Source organism: Prosopis cineraria, unplaced genomic scaffold, assembly GCF_029017545.1.
Source record: "Prosopis cineraria cultivar Desert tree isolate PC_DT_omini unplaced genomic scaffold, ASM2901754v1 PC4, whole genome shotgun sequence".
Classification (NCBI taxonomy): Eukaryota; Viridiplantae; Streptophyta; class Magnoliopsida; order Fabales; family Fabaceae; genus Prosopis; species Prosopis cineraria.
Genome location: NW_026555335.1, coordinates 183,698 through 202,456, shown reverse-complemented (window position 1 = coordinate 202,456; position 18,759 = coordinate 183,698). Strand labels below are relative to the sequence as shown.

Sequence of the window (18,759 nt, the reverse complement as noted above, 5' to 3'; positions counted from 1 at the left end):
AAGTAATTATCAAGGTTCATTAAGGATACAATAGGCATTTTTAATTAAGGAAAATTAGAGGATTTTTACACTTTTCTTTTTATCTTTTTTCTTATTGGCTCCTTTTGAATTTAATGGCCGAGATTTTTTTTTTAAACTCTCTACCCTCTCTTCTAACCATTGGATCATTCATCTCAAATCCCTCTCTTCCTCTTAATTTTGCACAATCGTCGAAAATGAATAGAGCAGCTCTCTTTTAGAATTTTTTTCCCCTTCCTTCTACATCCATCATCATCATTATCTCCAGCGTCCTTCTCCTCCATCCATGGGAGCGCATCATTTGTCATTTTCTCCATTCTTTACATACCTCATCAACATCATTATCTCTCTCCAGATGATTACTCACAAACATATGCACACACTTCACTTTCATTAATGCCCATTTTAAATTTCTTTGACCATTTCTGTTTCCACAATGTCATCACCATACCATCCTTCTATTATTCCTTCACTAAATCTTCACATGACTGTGACTCTTGGTTTAGAGCTTGAAGGAAGAGCATCTTTCATGAAAGCTTGAGCTAGCTTGGGAGGCAATTTAGGATGAACATGGAGGAAGCTAGAGCCTAGAATTTACACTTGCAAACCATTACGGAGTGATTTTTCATTTGTCTTTTCAATTCAAGAACTTAGAATTATTTAGTTTTAAATGATTTTAAATTATAATGCTTGAGTATAATGTAGTTTTAAGTTATAAATATTTTAAATCTTGGATTGAATTGATATTTGGATTGATTTTGTGTTTAATGAATTTCTAAAATTTATATTTATACACCCTTTCTTTGCCAATTAAATTAATGATTAAGTTCTCATTATTAATTAATTGTCATTGTGATGTTTGTTACAAATTTAGGTTTTCCTTTTATCTCTCAATTGTTCAATTCAGTTGGTAATTAATTGTTTAATTAGATGATTTAAACATATTTTTCATGATTATTTTGAATTAATTGTCATTGGTTTTAATGAATTTAATTTGCTTAATTTATAATCATAGCATTTAGTTCACTATGAGTTCTCCAGTTATTAAGTGTTAGACTTTGTGCTTATGGGTTCCCTTTGCTTTAATTAGGTAATTAAATTTATCAATTCTACACTCCTATCATTTTTTTTTTGGTCTAAATAATTGAATTGGGCTAGAAAAATTAACTTCATTTGATATCCTAAGTTGTCCCCTTTATCGAAATTAAATCAATTTTTTCTTGATTTTTAGTTAATTATTCATTTTTGTCACTTAATTAATTTCTTTAACTTTCATTTCATTTTTATTGAAACAAAACCTCCCCCAAATTATAATTTAAAACTCATGCATTGCATAATAGAATTTAATTGTTATACTTTAGCATTAGCATCCATTTAAGTAGTTTTAGTGGCATAAATTGCATTTTCTCATTTACATTTTTAGAGTAGAAATATAGCATTTTGTTTTATATTTTTTATGGTAATCAAATATCTAGAATCAACTTAAGATAACCCCCAAATTCCTTATTGAAAAGAATGACTTAGGGTTGGCCTATACTATAATAAGTCAATCTTAATTTAATTGAGTGCCGACACAATTAAGGCAATCCATCAATTTTTAAGGATGGCTTAGTTTTTCTTGTAAATATTTTTGTTTTGTTTTGTTGAGTTTTTGTTTGTATAGTTTTGGTGTTTTAGAAAGAAATTTTTTGCATTTCGGTTGATGTTGCTTCAATATCCTATTCTGAAAATTCCTCTATTTTTGCTCAAAAAATTCTAATTTTTAGTTTCCTAAGGTTTTTGGGCGTGTTGATCAATTTTGGTACCAAAAAGGTACTAGATGTGGGTTATTTTTGTGAAATTCAATCTTTTTTAGTGTTTTTTCGAATCTTCTTCCTTTTTTGCGAATTTTCTTTGATTTTTTCTTTTTCACCAGGTTTTTTTATTTATTTTTTTCTAATTTTTTCTTGTCTTTCTTTTGTTGTGCTGAGGCTTTGAATGTGTTAATTAATGTCTTTTAATACCTCCTTCAAAGCTTTGGTGGTTATTTGACTTAATTTAGATTTTTAGTGCATTTTATTTTTCTTTTTCCTACACTTTGTTGAAAAATTTTAGAATTTGCTTTTTAATTTCTCTTTGAGCTTATTGAGTCTTTTCTTTGGTGTTTGGAATTTATTTAATGCATAACCAGATCTTCTTTTGAAAAATTGTTTGAACTTGATCCTAAAATTGAGAAAACATTTGACCAACAAAGGAAGATTCAAGTTGAAAAGCTTATAGCTAATAGTTCTTTTGTTAACCCATCTTTCATTTTGACTTTACAATCAAATGACTTACTGACTCTACCAATAGGGCCAAGTGACTGTGAGAATCTACCCTGACTATCCCTCCTCTTCTCAGTCTCCACCTTTTTACCCTTTCTTGCAGCTATTATCAGCTTATTGCACATATCATCATAAGATGTGATTTCAAACAAAGCCAATTATTGCCAGTACTTAGGCCTCATTTTCTCAAGTAGCATCTCTACCTTCCATTTTGAGTTATCATTTCCCATAAGGCAAGTAGAGTACTTCAACAACTGATTGAACTTAGCAATGAAAGCTTCTTCATCAAGATTCCCTTGCTTGGATTCATGAAACTCGACCTCTTTCTTTTCTCTAAAAGCTACTGGGAAGTAAAAGTTGAAGAACCTCACTTTGAATTCATCCCATGTCTACTTCACTCCACCCATTGTTCTCTCTAACTTCTACTAGTGTTTTGCCTCCTTTACAAATAACACTGAGGCTAAAATCACCTTCTGCTCCTCAAAACATAGCACTACCTCAAATATTGTTTTTATCCTTTCAATCCATTCTTCGACTTCTCCTTTTTTTCATAATCCTCTCAAAAGTTGGTGGATAGAACTTTGAAAAACTCTTCCATGCTCGGTCCATGAAATTTTGTGAACCACTGCTACCCATAGCTCTAAATTGCTTAGGTGTACTATCTCTATATGCTTCATCCTCCTCTTTATACATGTCTTATTCATTTTCGATGGTTTTACGATCACCCCTTGCTCTATCATTCTTGGGTACACCTTGACCCTATACCAAATTGTGTATTTCTTGCATCAAGTTCATCATTTCAAGCAAAAGAGCCTGATTACCTTACGACTCATTCCTTAGTTGTTTCAAGTTCTGACCAATCGAAATATGATTCTCTGGTAGTAGCTCATTGATCTATGGTACCACATTCGTGTTGGATGGGTTACTACTCGTATTAATTCTAGCTGACCGTCTTCTTGCTATCCTTTCTCCCCTCTTAAGAATGGAAGTAACTACACAAAAAGCAAGTACTAAATTAGATAATTATGCAAAGGGAAGGTAAGTGTAACGAATATATATGCCAACTTCTAGACATCAATGTAATAGACAAGATAATCAATACTGCAATCACACATACCAGTCTCAGAACACTTGAAACTGATATCAAATTGTAACCTCTGCCTTGACATTACTAGGATAACACTCTAACATGCCATTATGATAACCTAAATTAATTAAAATCTCTAGTAAAAGTTATCACAATCTAAAGGTTTAAATGTTATTAGTTTAAAACATTGGAGTCCCAAGAAAAACCCTTTTTAAAATATTATTTGAGCTCAAACTATAGTTTAAAATTAATCAAACATGATAACAAAAGTATGAAAACATGATTTGCACTTAAAAGCACACTTAGAACAAAACTAAAAAAATCTAAAATTTGTACCATCCACCGTGGTGCAAACCTCATCCGCCGCGACAGATGGCACAAAGAGCCACGTCCTCACTGGCTCATGCATCGCAACACAACTGCCATGCGCTACTGTGTACTCCTGCTATCATGACATTGATAGAAACTACTGTCATGACAGCACCCCGGACTAACTTTTAGAGCACGCCATTTTGCCATTTGATGATGTCTAATTTGAGCCGTTTAAGTGTCTACACAAAGCTTTTTGAGCCCTCTAACTAATGGCACTAGTCTCATATTTAAATAATCATCCATTAAAAAGACAGACACCCGAACCTAAAATGATTTGTTGTTACCTTAAAACACTATCAATGGTGTCCAAAACATACTTTCAAATGCCATCAGTTCTGGAATCACTCTGACCACCCCAAATAGACCACACACAACACATATGGCCATTCATATTGTAAGGCCTCCCTTATTAAATCATATTTAACTCCAAAATTGAGGTAATCAAGGGACTAAACCTCACAAAGGATTACCAAGTTTGTAAAATTATGTAAATGAGTAATTCTTAAATCATTACATTGAGATCCCTAAAATTCAATTTTCAATCTCTATCACACAGTTAAAATGTTCAAATCAAAATTTGAAAACCATACGAAAGCTTGAAAGTCAAATAAGGCCCAAAACATGGGGATTTAAGACTCAAATATGTGCTTTATATAGAAAATTTAACACGCACTGCAGCTCACCTTTCTCTATGCCATGTGCCGTGGCGTGAGGCGCCATACGCTGTAGCACATTGCACAAATTTGACAAATATAAGCTATTAAAATGATAGCACAGGGAGTGAACTTCAAATATGTCCCAAATCTTCGTCTAATGTCCAATTGAGGTGGCTTTAGTGTTTACATAAAGCTTTCTCCTAACTTTAGCTAATGACACTGATTTCACTCTCAAATTCATTTTCTATAAAAAATTAGATACCAAAACCCATTTTACCACTTTATCACAAAGATCTCACATCAATAGTGTCCCAACTCAACCACAAGTACTAAAAGCCTACACCAACTATCCAACCACACTCAATAGACTCTACCGGACTCGCACAACGCACTATACACAACCAAAAATAAATATTTCTCAAAATCACTACTCAACACCAATTTTTATAAAATATAAGGGGGAGGAAATTCATACACAAAACCATTATTTTCATTTAAAATCATTTAAAGTACATGTGTTTCTACTTGCACAAGTATTTTGGCATTAACTACGTGTTTACAACCAAAACTTACTAACCCAGGATATAAAATATACAAGTTGTATACTCTAATAATGCAAGTAGTACAAAAATGAATCATGTGGAACCTAGTTGGCAATTATATTAACATTGATACACATAAAACAACAAGGAGAGGCATACAAAAGGATTACTCTATAAATCTTAAGCCTCTACGTGTTTTTTCGACTCAGATCGATAAGCTAGGCCTTAAAAATATTGAGAATTAAGGGGTGAGTACAACTACTAAGTAACCAAGTTTCACCTAATCTACACAGATGCATATCAATTATAAACAGATGCAAATAGGCAAATACAACACGTGAGGAACTTAGCCACAGTTCACAATATTAACAACCATGTGACCGGGCCCAAAAACACATATATCCATTCTAAATCACAGTGCACAATATGGGGTCACAATACTACCAATCATACGCCCCTAACACATGCCGAACCATAATACTAACAACCATGTGGCCAAATTTATATACATAATCATATGCCAACCTTATATCCTCATGTTACCTCTAACACTAAACTAATCGCTATCACATGGTTAAGTCCTTCACGAACTAACTAAGCCTTCTACTTGTGAGGAGCTATCAGGCCAGGGTTAACTCACTCACTTATGTAATTTAATTTCCTCTAATACTAACAACCATAGGGTGCCGTACACCTAATCTAACCTTCTCGTGAACTAGTGGAGACTAGTTAAGTTTGAGTTTCTTGTAGAACAAGTGGGATGTCCCGAATCAATCATGGGATAAGGGCTACTTCTCTATTCTAACGGTCGATGCCTAGGCAAGTTCACGATTCTAATGGTCACTACCAATATCACGTGAGTTTAAATAAATCTACTCCTTTCCCTAGGCAATCGTTAATGATCATGCTATGCACATTTTACACATAATATGCATTCAAAACAATCAATTCATGGTATATAAATTCACATACTCATACTCAAATACTCTACATGCTCAACACATTACATATCACAATTCTTTATCTACAATAACATGCCATAAATAAATTCATAAATCACAAATGGGTGACATGCAAAAGGTTTTCATTTATCAAATGATTTGCAACTTCATCGTTTGCCAAAGTTGCATCTATAATTTGAAATATAGATCATAATCCAAATCAACCCACTTTCAATTAATAACCAATTAATATTCAACTATATAAAGTTAGATTTTCTCCAATTACCTTAAACCTTTGAAAAGTTAAAAGTTTACCCCTCTAAATATCAATTTCCAAAGCTTCTCACGAGCTTAAATGTTGCCATAATGATTCACACTACAATCATAACACAAGGATATCATTATTAACCTAATTTTGAAAGTTACCAACATTAATTTCCACTTCCTCTATTTTATCAATCTATAAAATTGCTGCCCATTCATACCCAATAGGTTTACTAGGTTCTATTAATACATATTATTATTAATAAATCCTTAAACCACCATTAATAGTCCACCAACACTCCCAACAACTATATTTATGTTGATTTTTAGACATTAAATGCTACACTTAACTAGCAATACACAAAATTACTAATGTAGGGTTTAACTACCTCAAACAACTTTCATTATATCCATTTTAACTAATGGGTTCAAACCCATAACTCATATGGACCGAAAATTACCATTAATGCTTAAATTTTAGCTCAAACATTCATAAATGTGAGAAAGAAAGGAAGAAAGTTAGATTTTTTGCCGCAACTCTCGCTGATGCATGATACAAATAGGCCCGTTGCATTTAAATTTGCCTCTATGCACCGCGGCGGAACTTACATGCTGTGGCATGTGTCACAGAGGACATTCCTTCACTTTGCTAACTCTTTCCTTCCTCAGGTGGCCCGCTATTGATTTGGACCCAGGCTAAAATCACAATTAATTATACCAATTAAGGCCCTCTAGTCACACACCTCATTAATTCACTAATAATGCTCATTAAGTTAATAATTCATGATTAAATTTTCTCGGATGTTACACATATCACACAAATAACCAAACATACTAAAAATGATCACCAAACCCCTAATTCACATCAACATAAGGGGTAGATTAAACTCAACATATATATTGTTTTGGTCATTTTCACACATAAATCATCACAATTATATCACTTATAATTGTATCTTGGCCAAACACACTCATTTAATTACAATAGCATCAATCGTAGGCCAAGATAAGCACCCACTTCATATATTCTCATATAAGTGATAACAAAATCATGAAATTCTCCTAAGTTGGCATAATATTATGGCATATTTGTTACAAAACCAAAATGACAAAGGAGAAGAGCTATACAAATGAGGTCTTCATTCTTCGGTTACCCCTTCCTTCCGCTTCCCCTTATCGAAGCCCTTACTTATAAAATATAACCATGGGATAAGATAAATATCTCAGTAATAGAATAATTTATTATTATTAATTAACATGCATAACCATATGAGAGTAAAGTTATTAAGCACCAAAACACACTTTTAGCATATTACAATATAACCTTTTCTATAGTAAATATTTATTTTCACTTTAGCATATTCAACAAATCCTTTCCATAAATACAAGTTATTTACCACTAGCATAATCATTCTATCATTCGAGTCTCAGTATCACCCTAACTGAAACCATAGGCTCTTGAACCAAGTGCATACTCATATTGGTCTGAGCTCACCTTCAGTAGTAGGATTACCTGACCAAAGGTGTCCTATTCCACGTTTGGACTATAATCTCCCCCTATCACACGTGAATCGGGGTATCATTACTTTAACACTGTATCACTGATGCTAAGGAGCGTCACTCTCCAACACCATATCCTGCATAGATACTAAGGAGACTTTCTCCAACACTGTGCCTCACTAGACATTAAGGAGATACATGCCATATAAACTTTCACTACTCCCTCCTACAGGTGAACTCTCACCCCTTAATATGGTCATGCTCACACTTATCATAAATAACACATATTCATTTCAAATTCCTCAATCAATCTATATAAAACTTTTACCATTCTCATTATTTACAAATAGATTTACATGCACAAAATTATATTTCGTAATATGCAAGGTTATTAAATCTTAAGTAACAAATTATATCTACTCACAAACAATTAAGCAATATAATCAAACAGTGTAAATTATTTCGTTATGTTACAAAAGGGTTACTATAGTTCAACGTTAGCTCTAGACATTCCCACTTATACAATAATACTTGAACAATTCTTAATATACACAATTAAGTGACAATTATCAATTATCACTCCAAACAACTCTGAATTCACTAGGTTCTAAATACCCATAACACTCAAATTTCTTATTTAATAACATCAATCATTTCAAAAAACTCTAACCATCTTATTAAACATTCCAACATACCAAAATAACCATCCAATTATCCATATTGTCCAAAAACTCTTAAATCCTCAACAAAAATTCTAAATCACCATAAAATTCATAAACCTAGGGTTAGAGGATTGATATAACTTTTCAAGATCTTAAATAAGTTAATGGTTCTGGTCTAAACCTAAGAAAACTAAGATTAAAGCCCTTATTGCCCCAAAAGTCAAAAATTTTGCATAATGAGGGAGGAGAGGGGAAATGAAACTTACCCAATAAAGTTTCAAGCTCTAAATGCATTCAAAATAGTCTAAAGGTCATGCCCTAGTAGTCACCAATCATTTCCCGTCGCCTCCTCACGATTTCTCTTACCCCATTTCTAATTTTTTATTTAATTTTATGAACTGATAAATGCTGATTTTGTAAGTGCATCGTAACACATTGATGTGTCTACTATGGCACATGGCATAGGGAGTTCCTTATTAATTTAAACCTTCCTCCGTGCCATGACCCGCTCAAACTTCAATCTAACCCTCTTCTAAGGGTGTCAAAAGATCCAAAAACCATACTAATCTCCCAAAAACACAATCAAGCAATAATTTATCTAATTTGACCAAAATACTCTTAGAAACACTAATAATTCCTAATTTAAAAACTTATGATGTTATAAGTGTTGGTTGGGACAAGTTAGCTTTTAGTTGTAGTAAACATATCAATATTGGCAAGGATAACTTGTCTGCCCCTATTTTGCTTAGTATTCATGCCCAACCTTCTCCCATGTTTCCATAGATCTTTTGTACTCTAATTTCAAATGTATTCAAGAGCCTTGTCTTTCTACTTTCAAATGCAAACTACTCTTTATTTGGGATCTCATTTACTCAAAAGTTTTATTGATTAAGCTTTGAAGTCTTATTTTAGCCAATGTTGATCCTAACATTCTTTGGTATCTTACTTAATTTAATCAATTTGCTTTAAGTATTATAGTTGGGTATAGACTAATAACAAATGTCATTATACTTAAACCTACCAAAAAAAATCATGATCAATACTAACCACAGAATGAGCATTTGGGCATCTCTCATGATAATAAAGGGTACTGTTAAAGTCACCTCCCAAACAACACTGGCTCTCAATGTTTAAACCCAACTCTATAAGTCTAACCTAGAAAGCACACCATTTCACTAGCTTGTGCTAGCATAGACACTAGTAATAAATTGTCGAGACTCGTTAGCTTCATAACTGAGATGGATAAATTGATTTGAGAAGTCAACAACATTAAACATTCAGCTTTTATCATCCTACCAAGCCCATAAACCACCACTAATTAGCATCCACAATATGAGAATAGTGAAAATCTAACATTTTAACAATTTTCCTAGTTCTTAGTCCACTAGATCTAGTTTCAAGATGAGTAGTTTTTGTATAAATTTTCAAGGAAGTATAATTGAAAAGTAGGTAAAGGTAACTTATGAGATAATTATAATTTTGGATTTGTAATTAATTTTGGAATGATAGGGTGTTTAAATATTTTTAACAAAATCACAATTTTTAGTTTATTACTAATTTTGATATGTAACAAGGTGTTTGGATATATTTTCACAAAATTATGATTTTTTATCTTTTTTTCAATTCTATTTTTTCAATTTCATTTCAAATCAATCTTATCAATAAATTTTATGAATTAAGTATACCATGTGATAATCAATTGTATTCAAAATCAATTATATTAATTAATTTTTTTCATAATCAATTTTTCCCAATGCATATTCAAACTAATCGATTTGAAAAGGAGACAAAGGAAGGGAAAGATAAAAAACAAGCAAGAGTTACCCTTTTGGGTTCTAACGATATTGTTAAGTTGTTTAGATTGATGAGCAAAACTTGTGATTACTTAAAAAAAACATTTTACATGTAAGGCAACCTCTACCTATACCATTTAGCACCAAGTTCATCAATCTATAGTGTTACCCAACGATTCCCCATATTGTACAGTAATTTAATATTTTTATTCCTTTACCTTTTAAATTCCACCAAGTTAAAGTGCAAAGTTGTCTTCATACACAAATCGAGTTCTATGGACTTTTCCCCCTTGTTTCACAACAATGATATTGGCTTTTACCTCTGTATCATTTCTGAATGAGTGGATTAAGGCAAAAAGGAAGTTGCAAGAATATGAAAAGCTAGTGGGACTGCCAGAGCTAGAATTTCAATGTAAACGATAAGTTCTATGAGGCGAGATGTAACATTCTAAATTTCTCAATCTTGAGTTTAGATGTTAATTGAGGGTGAAGTGGAAATTAATGTAGGATTAGAGATTTGGATGATTACTTGATGATTTGACTTGTTGGTGTGTTATATGACTCGAACATACAGTTACAGTAAATAGTCAAACAATTCTCCTTAATACCTTATAAGGTGCGGTGTTGGAGAAGATCTCCTTAATACCTATTAAGGTGTAGTTTTAGAAATATGAGACTCCTTAGTGTCTATATGATTCAGTGTTAAAGTTAACGATGCTCCATTATGTATATTGGGAGAAACTATAGTCTGTATGTGCATTAGAACATCTTTGATCAAGTGATTCTATCATTGTAGATGAGCTCAAGGCTAATGAGAGTATACATTGGTCTAAGGTGAGCCTATGGTTTCGTATCAAGGTGATTTGGAGGTTCAATCAGTAATAATCATGCTAGCATATTATATGATGCTGTGATATGTTATGAGATGATATGGAATTCTATGTGAATGATGAAAAGTTGAGAATGGAAATGATATATGTGATATAAATATTATTTTAATGAGATTTTAATGATATACTATGCTTTACTTCCATATCATTGCATGTGATAGTTTATAGGAGTTAGTTATTCTGTTACTGAGATTTTTATCTCACCCCCATTGTTACATGTTTACAGGACTGAACAGTAATCAAGGCAAGGGAAGAGAGTCTAGATTGGCTTGAGTTGTGAAGCCTTGTATACTCTAAGTTTGTGTAATGAACTGAATTGAGCATTGTGTATATATTGTAAATATGAGTTGTCATGGGATTTCATGCATAACATGAGTAATGATTTTGTGAAATCTTAGCCTGATTGTATGTTTTTGTGATGAAATGAATCAAGGGGCTATAATTTATGTACGTTTGTATGAAATCGTTGTGAATGATGGTGAATTTTAGGCCCAAGTGAGAAATTATGATGAAATGAGTAATTTGGGGCTAAGATCGTATTGTGAAATGTGTTATGAATATGGATATATTTGAATGTGTCAAGAAAAAGGCCAAGTGGGCCAAGTAATGTCAAGAAATAACAAAGTGTGTGAATATATGAAATGTGAAAATTGGCCGTAAAAGGGTCAAATTTTAATATATGTGTATGGTTGTGATAAATTATGGTCAATCAAGAGTATTAGGTCATTTTAAACTTGATTTAAGGCCATGTGTGGTCTAATGAGAGAAAGTGATCGATTTGAGCTCTTGGGTGCCCAAATTTTTTAGAAAAAGTGACTTTTTTACACCCTAATGTCCAAATTTTGATTGGATTGTTAATTCGTGTCCAAACCTATCTTATTAGTTAGATTATGAGCTAAGTTGTGTGTGAGCTCTTAAATCACTCCAATTGGATGTCGTATGTGAAAACGGTGCACGTCAAAAGTTTGTCATTTTTGCTATCAAAGTGACAGCAGAAAATTGGACAAGTAATTCGCGGCACATGGTGTCACATGTCATGGCACATGACACAGAAAATTTGAGCGTGTGCCTTTGTGCCACATGTTGCGGCGCATGTACTGCACGTCGCGGTGCACGAACCAAATCCCAACTTTATTTTTGTGATAAAAATGCATGCAATGAAAATGAGATATGTCCACTATGCATTAGAGAAGCATATGATTTGTTTTCACTGTGTATTTCTATGATTGTATTGTGATTTGAATGGTTTTATAAAACAAGTCTTGGGCCTAAACTTTTCAAATAAATCTTTTGATTTGTGAATAATATGTGATGTGGTAACTCCTGTAATCTTCTCTTATATCTGGAGGATATAGAAGGAGGTTACGCGAGACAAGTTTAAGAGATAGCTATAGAGTTCATCAATGCCCTAATGCTGTTGCTGTTAAGAGTGAATATGCTAAATTGAAGAGGCTACTAGAAGAATAGATAAAGCTTTTGCAAAGGCTTAAACAAGAAAAAGAAGATGAAGCGCAAATGGCCAAGAGAAATTTGAAAGGGCGAGTCAACGATTAACAGAGGCTTTTACAATTCTCACATCAGATTGGGATTGTCTTTTATTTTCTATAAGGATAAAAATGTCATTTCAATTTAAAAGTTATCGACAAATAAGTCCCTTAAACTTGAAAGGAATCATCACATTTTATGAGACTAAATTGTCATTTCCTTATTTCAGAGGGATTTATCTATCATTTTCCCTATATAGTTTAATATCTCAAATAATGATATTACACTGTTAAACAAATAATGAGATTATGTACAAAAGAGCGGCACTTAAGGAAGATAGGGAGAGGATTCATAATCTTAAACATTAGCCATCTCCACTCCTCCCTAGTCTCTAGGCTCTCTACATAATTACTCTATCTATTAAAAAACGTAAGGTATTTTTAACTGAATATCACCCCAATAAAGTAATTACTTATCTTCAAGCTAATCCTATCATTCGATATTTATCCCTGTTTAATAAAGTGTTTCACCATAAAAAAGCATAAAGTAATCTATTTAATAGGGGCATTTTTGAAAAAAATGTAATAATTACACCTTAAAAAACTCAAAATGCCTTATCTTTTTGAACATCTAACCCCTCAAAAAATGCCTTATATTTTTAAATAGAGGGAATAGTTGTTTAGGATCTAATCAGTTCCTAGTAAGGGTGAGCATTCAATTAGTTCGATTCCAATTTCTCTAAGACCGATTGACCGAATTATTTTAAAAATTTGGATCGAATTGAATTGAAATACATGATCAAACTGAATCGAATTATAATGGTTCAACTCAATTGGTCTATTCGCTTCATGGGCTTTGATTTTGATCTTTAGAGTCTAATTATTCATATATTCTTTTATCTAATTTTTTTCCTTAATGTTGAAGGCCTAACAAAAAAATAGCAATCTTATACCATAATTAATGAGAAAATTAATAAAACTCAACATTATTACATTAAAAACTAAATTATAAAAATAAAAAATTTGAATATCACATTAAACAAAAAATACTATTACCTCAAGTGGTAGAAAGATATTTCTTACTCATCTAAATAAAAATTTATTCACATATCAAAAAATATAAAAAAAATATTTATAATTCGATCGATTTAATTTATTTAATTTAAATCTAAACTAATTAATTGAAATTTTAAAAAAAATGAATTGAACCAAAAAATTAAATTAAATAAACAAAATTTAATTTTCAATTTCGATTTGGTTTTGTTCCCAACCTAGTCCCTAGTTCCTTGGGGGTTTACTGAGAGCACGTCTCTCGTCTAAGAGAGTTTAGTTGCCGCCTTCTTCTTTGTGCTTCCTTGCCACCGCCTGCACTGCGTTTCACCGCCGCTCCTTCTTCTATAGAGTGGTTTCTAATTTTTGGCCGTTCCTATTAGAGAGCTGCTCGTCTGTCTCACTTTACCTCGCATGACCGCTGCCCTATTTTTCACCTCCGCTCCACTGCCACACCGCCTTTCTTTCTTGTGACAGTTCCTCTATTTTCCTCTTAGTTTCTTTTTCTTTTCTTTATTTTTGTTTCCGTTTTCTATTTGCATTTCCTCTTCTTTTTTGTTTTGTTCCGTTGTTCAGCCTTCCTTCCAGCACTGCCTTTCTTCTTTCCCTGTTCTTTCTCGATTCCGCCTTCCTCTTTTATTTTCCATGTTTTGCTTTTCCTCTTTTCTAACCCTTTCGTTTTCCTTTCATCTCTTTCGTCTCTGCTGTTGGGTTTTAAGTTGTCTTGTAATTTAGGATTCATTGCTTTTCTTAATCCTGTTCTCTCTCTGTTTTTTTTTGTTCTTGGCCCCCTTGCTTTGGGTTTGCATGAAACGGGCAGTGTCATGGTTCCCCTTGATGTCCAGGCTACTTGTACCATCTTTTCCTTGTTTGTAGGTGTTTTCTTCTGGGCCTTCTCTCTGTCTTCCTAGTTTGTGTGCACGTCTGTGGCCTAACTATTAAACTGCCTTCTATTAATGGGTCCGTGAAATTGCCTTGGTCTTTAGATCTTTAGTTTCGAGAATTCGAGTAGTCGTGTTTTGACTTCTTGCCTCTTTCTTAAGAACCTTTTGGTTCTCACATCAGTGCCAAACATCAGCGCCTATATGGACTTTTGTGCATGGCTGCACTATCTAAGACGGTTGCAACCAGATTAAGATGTTCACATGTCAAGCTCGTCAGTCTTCCTCCTATCAGCCGCCATCCATTTCAGCAGGCTCTCGATGTGCCGGGCTCTTCGTTTGTTTTATTGAGCCATTTTTCCCCCCTTCCTGCTTTGCTGTTTCTTTTTCAGTCGAATCACTTGATTGGGCTACTTTCTAAATACGTTGCGTTAGTTTTTTTTTAGTCATGAATGAAATTGTCTTTATATTTAAAAAAATGTTTCAGATCTAGCTCATAGTTCGCACACGAGTAACTCCTCTCTCTGACTCCGTCCTGTTCGCAAGAACATTTTTTTAACAAGAAATTGGAAATTAAATCAAGTGACTTCCCCGACCAATTATGGGTCGAGCGGATCTGCAACACGACAACCTTTTGCCGCCGCTTGTTCACAGGCAAGGGCATCAGCAACTACACAAGGAAGGATGGAAGCCAGGGATTAAGACAAAGTGCCTGAAATATGCTGTGATGAAGGTGGGGCCTTCTTACACATAATCATGAATTACAGATAAAGCATTGTCAGCTCCTCACATGCATCCCCACAAAAGCATCTTTTTACAGTTTTTTCTTTTTTATTTTCTTCGCTGACTCGTCGTCAACCATAGACAGAGCTTTCCTGTCTAGGATGCTCGTTACCGTCAATTAAGCAGCTTCCTCGCGGCTACGGAGAAACTCGTTCATATCCATTCATTTGTCACCACCAACAAACACTCCCCAGAGGGGAGCAAGCAAACTAATAAAATACAATGATGCTATGGACGCCTGTTTCTTGAGTCCCCCCCCCCCCCAAACAAAGAAACATGGCCGCTTCCCCACCGACTTACACGGAGAATCTTCCATCTTGCGATATAGAAAAAACAGTCAAAACTTCCCACTACAGAAAGATCACGTTTCTACCCAGCCCTACAGAAAGCAAAAAACGAGGGTATACAAGAGAGAATGGCCTTGCCCTAGATGGAATGATACATGTTACATGGGATTTTGGAGGGTAGTAGTTAAGAAAAGAAGCTAAGATCTACGCTTGTCTTTCTTCTTTTAAAGTAATTTCATTGACAATTAGGGTTTTTACCGGGGCCTCCATAATAAAAGTAATGGCCCCATTCCCCATTACTGCCGGTTTGGACATCGTAGCAGTTTGACTGCTCTGTGAAGGTGCCAATACTTTTGGGTGCCTTGAGATTGTTGGAGCTATCAACAACCTGAATATTCCTGAAGTAGCTTGCCTTCCCAAATCCCTCTTCGGGAAAATGACCGCTGCCCATCTGAGTAGAGGTATGCTGACCCTCCGGCTCCGAATTCACAACCTCCCCTCCCCACTCAATCATGGATGCACTGTCTGCCAAATATGAGAACAAGAAAGACGGCCAATACCCCAACACGTAGTCATTCCCGAATTGCATCCACCAGTGCCCCTCCTTTGGATCCTGCACAACAAACCAACTTCATTCTTTGGAATAACCAAAACAATGGCTCCATCAATTACTCAGGCCTTGGCGAGAAACCATTTGGATCTTACCTTCCAGATAAGTATGCCAATGTCGTACTGGGCATCGCGGTAGGCCGATACAGGAGAGATGCTTGCACCCATTGCTATTTCACTGTTGACCTGAATGAATCCAGAGCACAGGAGATTGTAGCAACCCGTAGCTTGATACGCATCACTCTGCAATATGATGATTTAGGTTTAAAAAAAAAAAACCAGAAGAATCCATTGACTAGACCGATCTAGAATAGAACAAGCACGAAAGCAAATCAGGATAGGCAAATCGGGTGAAAGCTTACCGTCCAGTAGGTGAATAGCCGTGTGTTGTTATCACCATAAAGATCTGGACTAACCTGTTTTCATGCTCGTGTACATATTAGAACGAAAAACAACACAAAAATCAAAGCAGGGTTTTCTAGTAACCCCTAGTAATCAACAGTACCTGCCAACCTGCTTCAATGCTGTTAAGGTCCTCACCAAATGAGCCCCCAAGAATCCAAAGCTGAGACAAGCTAAATTCGTTGGGTTGCTGTATCTTGGGTTCCCACACATTTATGGTGGCTTTGGCTCCGTAGTACTTATCCCCTTCAACATAAGCTATTGCATGCTGATCCAGAAAGAACCACAAGGACATCAGACCAAGGTTGTGTAAGAAACAAGAAAGCAGAAACACTTTTCTTGAGATAATACTAGAAGGAGCTCATGGTAACTCTTGCCTGATGACCACTCTGATTAATTAGATCCGGTTGGGCCGACCTAGGCTTAGGGACTGTCCTGCGCTTCTTCCTTCCATATCTCTTGACTGAACTAGCTCTTAGAACATCATCTTCCTTCGTTCTCCTTATGGGTATGCTGTCTTCTGGGCATTTACCATTTACATGCCACAACTGAGTTATGGGCATTGATTTTTCTTTAGATTCAGACACCTTGTTAACGTCATAAAGCCCTTCGGGGTGGAAATTTGGCCTCGTCTAATCAATGTGAAGCATATAACGAACCACAAAGTCAAAATAAAAACTAACGCAAGGGGCAAAACGAATAAAAAAGAAATACGGTAAAGATCTGGAACAAGAAAAAGGTACCTGAATTTTGTGATCTTTGAGGAAAGGATGATCAAAGGCCGGCTGCTTAGATATATGCACGCAGTCTATAATATCCCCATCTGGACTCTGCGACAATCATAAATCAGACAATGCACACAGAGATAATGTAATGTGGTTTCTAAGAACCTCCTCGTTTGTTACAAATCATACCGTCTAGCGAGGTAAACAAATTACAAGCCCAGGCAAGCACTAGTATATACTGGAATCAATAATCTTGAACAAAACTCGTTATTATCTTAATTTTTTAGCCGAAAAATAGATGTGAAAGGAACTAATCATTACTCAGCTCAGCTCGTGTAGTTTTTCTCATTGCTTCAATAATTTCACAAAGAGGGTTATGATGGGGGACGGAGGAGGGGGGGAAATGAATGGAAAAGTAAAAGAAATGGATAGAGAAAGCTTCAGAAAACGTGAACATCAAAAGAAATACTCTAAATCGAAAAAGAACCGAGGACCGGGATTCAAAAAAATCGGCAGAATAAAATAGTTGGTGATGAAGTGCCCATCTGGTGCTAAAATGAAAAGGTGGGCGTGCGGTGATCTAGACAGAGCTACTCAAAGAACCAGAAGCGAGGTTCCCCCGTTTTTGAAACCAAGAAAGTGGAAAAAGGAGAGGAACCTGGATGGTTTTAATGGCGGGCTTGTTCAGCCGTTTCAAATGCTTGTTGAGCTCGAACTTCCGGCGAGAAGCACCAAGCCTGGCCGCAGAGGATAGGGAGATCAGGCCCCAAAAGAAAAGGAGAAGCAGGAGGGCTCTCCAAGTAAGCTGCGAAGCACCCATGACGTGCAGTCTCACCCACAAAACCGCCAAATGAGAAACACAATCGCGGAGGCACAATGCAGGAGACTGACTGCTGACTACTACTATAGCTGAGCTGACGCTAAAACGCGAAAGAGCATGACCTTCCGATTATAATCCCACCAAGCCCTAAAGACGGTTGCTCTGCTCTCACTCTGCCTGCTCCTCCTCACTGCCCGCTAACCTCCTTCCTTTGAACTCCACCACACCCACCTTGGCCGGCCCCTCCTCCTAAAATGTCATTTTCTCTTCCCACTTTTCTACTATCCCACTGCCTTTTTCCATTTACTTTTGTTTAGTTTTATCGTTATCTTTATGTTGATTATTTTGTTAATTTATCTAGGATTTTGCACGAGGGGCAAAAAGTGGGGGAAGGAGGGGAAAAATTTAAAAAAAGCAAGTATGGGTGTAAAAGTTTTTTTTTTTTTTTTGGTGGGGGGCATGGAAATATGGGCTTCTGTCTGTCCGTTCGCAATTCATTCATATGCGTGCAGAGTTCACGCACCTTTCTTTGTCGTTTCGACCACGAAATCCGAGGGCAACTTAAACCCGCTTTACGGTTTTACCCTTCTCATATGAAAAATCATCTCTCCCTTCTCCAGCGCTCTTCCAAAATGAAATCCAACTAAGACCCATTTTTTATTACTGAAAATATGGTACAGGAGACGGTCC

The 18,759-nt window shown here is 35.1% G+C and overlaps 1 protein-coding gene across 1 annotated transcript; it reads right to left on the bottom strand.

The window, feature by feature from the left end:
• Positions 1–15,168: 15,168 nt before the first annotated feature.
• LOC129310080 (uncharacterized) lies at positions 15,169–18,333 on the bottom strand. Its single transcript, XM_054951920.1, has 7 exons — positions 17,908–18,333; positions 17,268–17,354; positions 16,902–17,156; positions 16,628–16,792; positions 16,485–16,538; positions 16,219–16,365; positions 15,169–16,126 (listed from the first exon to the last, which is right to left on the bottom strand). The coding sequence occupies exons 1-7, from the start codon at positions 18,067–18,069 to the stop codon at positions 15,749–15,751; spliced, it is 1,248 nt and encodes a 415-aa protein (XP_054807895.1). The 5' UTR covers positions 18,070–18,333; the 3' UTR covers positions 15,169–15,748.
• Positions 18,334–18,759: the final 426 nt, after the last annotated feature.

What these genes read in the sequence shown, in the direction of transcription:
- LOC129310080 (XM_054951920.1), bottom strand. Translation starts at nt 18,069, where the DNA reads ATGGGTGCTTCGCAGCTTACTTGGAGAGCCCTCCTGCTTCTCCTTTTC. An exon ending in CCGCCATTAAAACCATCCAG is followed by an intron (nt 17,355 to 17,907) that starts GTTCCTCTCCTT and finishes TGATTGTCGCAG; the next exon opens with AGTCCAGATGGGGATATTAT. An exon ending in TTAATCAGAGTGGTCATCAG is followed by an intron (nt 16,793 to 16,901) that starts GCAAGAGTTACC and finishes TTTCTGGATCAG; the next exon opens with CATGCAATAGCTTATGTTGA.